At 36.5% G+C, this 8,434-nt stretch overlaps 1 protein-coding gene across 1 annotated transcript; it reads right to left on the bottom strand.

The window, feature by feature from the left end:
- Positions 1–1,974: 1,974 nt before the first annotated feature.
- On the bottom strand, positions 1,975–5,771 carry LOC130936182 (receptor protein kinase-like protein ZAR1). Its single transcript, XM_057866213.1, has 2 exons — positions 4,424–5,771; positions 1,975–2,849 (listed from the first exon to the last, which is right to left on the bottom strand). The coding sequence occupies exons 1-2, from the start codon at positions 5,757–5,759 to the stop codon at positions 2,212–2,214; spliced, it is 1,974 nt and encodes a 657-aa protein (XP_057722196.1). The 5' UTR covers positions 5,760–5,771; the 3' UTR covers positions 1,975–2,211.
- Between the last annotated feature and the right edge of the window lie 2,663 nt (positions 5,772–8,434).

The raw sequence follows: 8,434 nt of genomic DNA, 5'->3' as shown, positions 1-8,434 counted from the left end.
TTTATTATGAAACTAAATAAATAACTCTCAAATCTAATTTTTAAATACATAAATAATAAACATTAAAATACGGTTAATACATTAATAATAATCCTATGATATTAGTGTTATTAATTTAATAGAAAGATATCAAATAGAATTATTAATTTAGTTTAAAGAGATAAAAAATTAAATTTGTTATTACACAGAAAAATTTTACTATATATCAAATAATGTATTCATTAGTTTTCACTTTATTGTAAAAATTATCTAGATCATAATACTTGATTTCGAGTAAAATATATGTAAATTTAATTGAATTTTAATATACGTAAAATTATAATCAATCCACATTATTCTTATATTGATAAATCTCCATCGATCTATAGCCTTATGATAATATGTATTATTAATAGATTAATAATATTATTGATACTTTAAGTTTGTTGAGTTTATAAATGGTCTCCATAATATTTTATATATATATATATATATATATATATATAATATTTTTATTTCATTTAGTATTAGTAGCCTACTCATAATATATTTTAATGAAAAAATATCAAATAGAATTTGTTCATACCCTGACCCAAATGATAAGCAAGGCCCAAATTAAGTTAAAAGGTCCAATCCTAAAAATTGACCTTCACCACCTATCCGACCTCCATAAAGAGGCCGGGATCCATGCCAGTAGGTAATTAGCATCTATCTAAGTGAATAATCGTCTTCGTAAATTTCTCACTCATTTTTAGAGGAGAGATCTTAACAACCCTAAGATAAAGGGACGGATATCCACCATTTGAAGCAGAACTATTCCAACAGTGGTTATTGGCTTATCACTTATAAATACACTGATACCCATCAGGTATACTTAAGTCCAATATTTTCTAAACCTGCTTACCCCTTTTTTGACTTAGGCATCGGAATGTCTTTGTAGGTACCACTCTCCACTCCTTTAAATACACAACTCGGACAACGGCTCTCCAAACGTAGTACCAGTTGATGACCAACTTCCATTTAAACTTGGGCCTTTCCTTACGGCCCAATCCACCGATTTCAAGGTAAAGTCCCGGAACAGAATTTTTAATTTAATTTAGAGAAATAAAAAATTAAAGTTGTTATTACTCAAAAATTTTTATTATATATCAAATAATGTGTTCATTAGTTTTCAATTTATTGTTAATTATTTATATCATAATATTAATAGTATATCATAGGATTATTATTATTAATGTATTAACCGTATTTTAATGTTTATTATTTATATATTTAAAAATTAAATTTAAAAGTTATTTATTTAGTTTCATAATAAATGACATTTTTAAATTTGAATAATTTATTAATTAGTTTGTACTTATTATACTATATATTCAATAATTTATTAAAAAAAATATTAATATAATAAATAAAAAATAATTTAAAAAAGATATTATTTAAAAAAATAAGGTCAAATAAACCCCTAACTAATTTAAATTTAGAAACAATTAGGTTCTTGTCCATTTTTGAACTTGACACGTCAACATTTTCCGTTTAGAGTTGACGGAAAAACAATCACAGCGTTGTGTCACGAAATAAAAGACAAAAATCGAAATAGATCTTTTTCTTTTTTTCTTGATGAGTCACGTTGTCATTGTGATAAATGGACAGGGACCGAGTTGATAATTCACTCCTAGTTCATGGTTCCTCTTCTCTTTTATAGTTTTATGTCTTTGCATGCAATCCCTTCACTACTCACATGAATTTGATTTCTTATAGAGACCACAGAGAAACACTTTTAGGTAAGAGTATAAGACATAAGACATAATTATGTGATTATTCACTGCAAAATAAAATGTGTGACATAACACCCCACCCTTCATTACATGTAGCGGCTCCTGTATTGAAAGAAGGAAGGGGTTGCTGATGCTGTGACTTATTTAGTTAATACAATTTTATGATGATACGTACTTAGATTCAATGCATTAAACTGAAGCAGTCGAATAATCTGAAATATGAAAAAAAAGAATGTAAACATTTCAAGTTTTCAACTTAAAATACTCGAGGTGTACCTTGCCATTTCAGGGGAAGGCCAAGGAAGCGAATTAATTTCCATTGATACAACAAACAAAAGGTACATCCAAGTGGCCCCAACATTACAAAATCAAACACCACTCTAAATAACATCTGAACAAGAGGGGAAAAAATGTCAGCCACAAGAACCGAAAATTTACAAGGTTCTATCATGTTTTTTCACTGAATCTTGATGTGATCAAGGCTCTCAGACACAATTTTCATCCTAGGACGCAGTTCTGGATCCAGTTCAGTGCAGTTCAGAGCCACATGAAATGCAGAAACAACTTGTTTCTTGGCATAAACCTCAGGCAAAAGAGCCGGGTCTATGATCTCGGACAATGGCTGCTCCTCTCTGAATGCTTTCCTCACAAAACTCTCCAGCACCATGTCATCATTTTCTGGTCCGAAATCCGGGAGTTTACCAGTCAAAAGTTCTAATAGAATTATGCCAAAAGAGTACACATCGCATTTCTGAGAGAATCTGCCACCTGCCATGCGAACCTCAGGCGCCAAGTAGTTATTAGAAGAAGCTGCAGCCTTTGAAACCATTGTAGAGGATCCACTAGAATTCTGCCGTTTTGGTGCCAATGCAGATGACTTTGTGGTACCCAAACCAAGACGGGTTAGTCCGAAACCTGATATGTAAGGGCAGAGATCATCGTCCAATAAGATTTTGGTTGATTTTAGGTTGCCATGGACATATTTCCGGCCACCAAACTCATGGATGTACATCAATCCCCTTGCTGCTTCTTGGGCAATTTTCAACCTTGCTGTCCATGATAATGTCAGCACTGAATTGGAAGATCCACCTGCAACTGTAAAACACCAGAAAGAGAGAGCAGAACATGCATCAGACGATACTAACATGTGAAAGTGGTAATGAAAGAGACATCACAACCACCACACAGAGTTTTGTGTGCTCAATGAGTCAATTCAGTATAAAAGGACCCAAAAAATAAAAGAGCAAAAAAGAGAACGTCAACTTGTTAAGCATGTTACAAACAAACACAAAGCTGCCTTATTCGAATATGTTGAATCAATTATATGCATCAAATGACGCCACAATGCTCTGTCGTAGATCATAACTATGTTATGCATGTTACACACTATGACACAAGGATGAAAATTGATAATGACTGTTATCGCAACAAATACAATCACTTTAGCATCTAATTTAGACATTGTAATCTCCGATACTATATAGTTAGAATGCTGATTGCAACATCAGCTTAAGAACAGAAATCTGTACTTTTTGGACCACCAAGCTACAATCCAAGCACAAAGAACTATGGCGGATGCAGCCACTATCCATAATCAACCAAGGTAAATCGCTATGGATCAACGACGTTGACAGCACGGGGACCAGTTTTCAGCTACCCAAATGGGGTCACACAAAAAATATACTGAAAATATTAAACTTTTGCAGATATCACTATGGTTTCAATGTAGGACCACTCCTAAAGACGCTTTACTTTGGATTGATTCAATTGAATGCCCACATGAAATGCTAGAAAGAAGGATCACCAACATAAAGTTACAACAACTGTGTGTGATCACAAACAAAAGACATTTAAAAAAGGGGGGGGGGGGGGGGGGGGGTTCAGTTCGCAAGTGCAAAGATGAGCAGAATTCACTGGGCTATATATGGCCCCCATGGCCCACCCCATAAAATCAACTAAGCTACGTGTTTTCACCAAAAATTAGCTGCTAAATGTCTAAATCAACTACTCCTATAAAATACATGTTCGAATACAAAATATATATTAAAATTGAAAAGGGAGTAAATCACCGTATATTTATTTATGTGGCTGATTTAGTTACTGAGACAGATTTTTGGGATTTTGCTAAGTAACCAATAACTTTCTTTAACAACATGAACAACTACCAATTAAATAAAAACACACTACACTTCCAAATTACCTACCTAAATCTTAATATTAGAATAACCATCCATACACCTAGTGAAATAAACATCCAATATATCTATTATTCACATTGTTTAGTATTTTCATTGTCTACCTATACTATTCTTTTTGCATAACAATACTTGGTGGAATTACATATCACCAAAAGCATAACAAAAAGGAAGAAAGAAAACCAACATGTGAAAGTTACATTTCGTCGATCATATAGTGAATACGTACAATAATGATCATGGTTCAATCACATCACATGGCAACATTATTGTGACTCTTAAAAGCAAAAACCTAGAATTTGAACCTGATCACATGGTGGCTGCTATCAATGCACACCATAATCTATACTCACAAAGATTACATAACAATCAACAAATGTGAACACACTTATAAAACAACAAATATAGTTTAGCCAATTAATCATAACTTAATTATTGAGTTGAAGCAACACAAAAAGAATGAGAATTTGATACCGTGCAACGCCGCATGCAAGCTTCCATTGCGGATGAAATCCGTGATGAGAAGCTTCTCATCATTTGCGAAGTAATAAGCTCTTAAAGGAACCACATTTGGGTGGCGAACCTTCGCAATGGCCTCCACCTCCGACTCGAAATCCTTCAGCCGCCACGTGGCATCGCCCTCGCTGAGACGCCGGACCGCCACAACCGTCGCCGGCGGCGGAGGTGCACACGTGCCAGCCTTCCCTACTCCGACGACCTTGTACACGATTCCGCTCCTACTCTTCCCAACGACATAAGCAGAAGCTCTCAACAAATCTTCGAGTTCCAAGTTAAACCCTTCGTCAACCACAACGAATTTACCTTGTTGCCCCTCCCCTCCTCCTATTGCTCCTCCATCTCCACCGCCGATAACCTCATTGTTCAATTTTCTGCTCCTCATTTTGCCGTCGTCGTTGTTCCACCGTCGCCGGAAAACCCACAGCGAGAGAGAAACTATGCCGACCACCAGGGAGAGACCCGAGATCACGAGGACCGCAACGGAGCCGCTACGTTCCTTAGCCTTGGCGTCTTCTCCAGCACCGCTGCCACTGCCAGCGCCACCGGCGCGAAGTGCCTTTGGGTTCTGAGGCTGATCTGCGGGTAAAATGTTAGGTTTCTGAGACTCCGGGCACGAGTTCTGGAGAGGAAAACCACAGAGGCCAGGGTTTCCGGCGAAGGCGGTAGGACCCTGGTTGAGCAGGGAGCCAACCTGTGGTATTTTTCCGGTGAGGTTGTTGCCACGGAGGTCGAGGCTGACAATGACCGGAAGCTTGCCGAGCGAGGGGGGAATCCCGCCGGAGAAGTGGTTAAATGAAAGATTGCAGGTACCGACGAGGGAAGAGAGTTCGGAAAGCTCTTGGGGAAGAGAGTCATTGAGGGAGTTGGAGGATAGATCGAAATGGCGGAGCCATTTGAGGGATCGGACTTGGATGGGAATGGGACCGGTGAGTTGGTTGTGAGAGAGGTCGAGGACGAGGAGTTTGTTGAGGGAGGTGAAGAGAGGAGCAGGGATGGTTCTTGAGAAGTTGTTGTACGGAAGAGAGAGGCGGTAGAGGGAGGTTAGGGATGCGAGCTCGGAGGGGAGGTAGCCGGATAGAGACTTGTTTGGGAGGGAGAGTTGGGTGACGCGGTTGTTGGGGGAGCAGAGGACGCCAGGCCAGCGGCAGGGGGTTGGGTCGGTGTCGGACCAGGCGGAGAGGGCTCCGGTGGGGTCGGAGTCGACTGCAGCCTTGAGTGCCAGCAGGGAGAGGCCGTCGGAGTTGAGTGTGAGTGTGGGATGAGGGCAGAGGAGGAAGAAGAAGAGCAACATGCAAGTGATGTGAAGCATTGTAACGACGTTAATGGGACATTCGTGGTTGGTAGTGGCAACGAGGAGTTGCGCCGGTGGTGTGTGTGTTTGAAATTGGTTTAGTTATCGAGGTGATTTTCTCCAGTTTGAATTTTTCTGACCTCTCTGCAAACTTATAAATATGAAAAATATTAAAATGCGTTTTATAAATTTAATAATGTATAGCAGCAGCAGGTTTGTTTGGTTTGGCCTCTTGGAAAAATCACTTGTGAATATATCTTGGCTTTTTTGTGGTGTCAGAAAATCATTCAACAAGGACACCACGCTTGTAATGCTCTTCTCACTTTTCACTTTTCAGTTACCAACACAAACCATCACATCTACTACTCTCATTCAAATTACTATTCTGAATTGGAACTTCAAACTTCAAAATTAGTTCATTTAAATTAATTTACCATTTTTCTTTATTTGAGAAAATGTTTTTTAAAGGTCCAATTTGATCCTGAAATTTAAATTATTTAAAATCACATTATTCCTTTATTTTTTTCAATATATTTTATAATATAAGAGTAAAATTATCTTTTTATAACATTTCTTTCCTTCTTATTTTTCTTTTATCCAAACACATCTAAAGAAAATAAAAATTCACTCAATTTCTTTCATTTCCTTTCTTTCCTTTATATTTCTTTTCTTTCTATTTCTTTCCTTCCAAGAAAAGAAAAAAAGGAAAGAAATTGAGTGGATTTTTATTTTCTTTAAGAGAAAAGCTCAGTATACAAGTGATTGGGCTTATAACTATTATAAGTTCATTAACGCCTAATCCACCAAAACGTGCTGCAACTCCTACGTCACTTACACGCGCTATATTCACGCCGTTTCACGTTTTTTTGTGTGCCTCTTTTTCTTCTTCTTCTTTTTTCGTGCTTCCTCTTCCTCTTCCTCTTCCTCTTCTTTCTCTGTGTCTCTTTTTCTTCTCTTCCTCCCTCTTTTTTTATTGAAATTTCCTCTCATCTTTTCGTTTTCTCTTTCTCCTTCATCAAAATCACCAGAAAAAACGAAGAAACATTATTCAAGGTACGTTTCTTGCCTTCTCTTTCTCCTCCTTCTTCTTCTTCTTCTTGCTACACGTTCTTCTTCCTCTTCCTGTTCTTCTTCTTCATTTACGTGCTTTTCTCTTTGTTTTCTTTCTTCGTTATTCTCGGTTTCCATTGTTTTTTGACATCAAGCTCTGAAATCGTTTTTGAAGAAGAAGAAGTAGCAGCAGAAGATGAGGAGAAAAAAGAGAGAGAGTTCTGAATTATGCATAAGGTGTACTTCAACGAATTTTGGGTGTATTTTTTAAATTCTTTGGGTGTATTTTTGTAATCCTTTGGGTGTATTTCTATAATTCTTTGGGTGTATTTCTGTAAATCCTTTGGGTGTATTTCTGTAACTGTTTGGGTGTATTTCTATAATTCTTTGGGTGTATTGATTTCAAGAAGAAATATACTGTCTCTCCCTATATTGGGTGTATTTCTATAATCCTTTGGGTGTATTTCTGTAATCGTTTGGTTTATTTCTGTAACTGTTTGAGTGTATTTCTGTAATCCTTTGGATGTATTTCTATAATCGTTTGGGTGTATTTTTGTAATCGTTCGGGTGTATTTCTGAAGTTCCATCATCTTCAAAACAATTTCAAAGCTTGATTTCAGAAACCATGAAAATCGAAAAAAACAGAAGGAGATTGAAGGCAAAGAGAGAACACTTTTCCATACAAATCATACAAGTCATTTATATTCACGCTTCTTCTTCTTCTTCTTCTTCTTCTGTAACGCGCGTATTAGGCCCATCTTCTTCTGCTTCTACTTCTGTAACGCGCGTATTAGGCCCATCTTCTTCTGCTTCTTCTTATGTAACGCGCGTGTTAGGCCCAACTTGTAAGACTTGTAAACAAAAATGACTTGTTAAAATCTGCAGCAGAGGTGTAAATTAAATTTTTTATCGGGTGTATTTATAGTCTGTGTTTGGGTGTATTATGCAGATCTCTATGCAGACCGTCATATATGGGTTCCAATCTATCTGGATCACCACTTCATATTATAGTACCTGTAAATCAGACATTTTGAATACACCAGAGAGAGTTTAATTATGAAAAAAAATTACTTATAATTGGATCAAATATATTTACACCATGTGTTCAATTTCTTACAAGAGTATATAACAGTTACATTAATCAATGACAATATCATTAGAATCTATCTCACAAAATGGACTCAATAACAATGAGGATGACCTGGACAGTCTTATTGCATCACTTCTCCTCGCTCATATTTCTGAATTTCTCACTCAACAGATGGGTTGCACACTTTAGGTCCTTGATTTGCTGTAAACAAAGCAAAATTAGAGTTAGATATATTTCTATTATGAAAAATTGATTTGATCGAAGACATATATTTGTTCTTACATTTTTTTCAGCTTGGTTTTTGCCTTTCATTTTTACTGCAATGAAAAATACACTCATAGATATCAGTCAGATACACCCATAGATCAACTACATACACGCAAACCGATTTTATAAGTCTTTAATGAGATCAGTTCAAAATGATGTTCAATTGACTCAAACAACGATAAATATACAAGCTCTAGCAATATTACAATGTCAAGCAATATACACCCAAGGACAAGCAATATTAGAACAGTTGCAACAGTTGATTATA

This window comes from Arachis stenosperma, chromosome 6 (genome assembly GCF_014773155.1).
Source record: "Arachis stenosperma cultivar V10309 chromosome 6, arast.V10309.gnm1.PFL2, whole genome shotgun sequence".
NCBI classification, from domain to species: Eukaryota; Viridiplantae; Streptophyta; class Magnoliopsida; order Fabales; family Fabaceae; genus Arachis; species Arachis stenosperma.
Note: the sequence above shows the minus strand (reverse complement) of the source record. Positions and strands in the feature narration are given on the sequence as shown.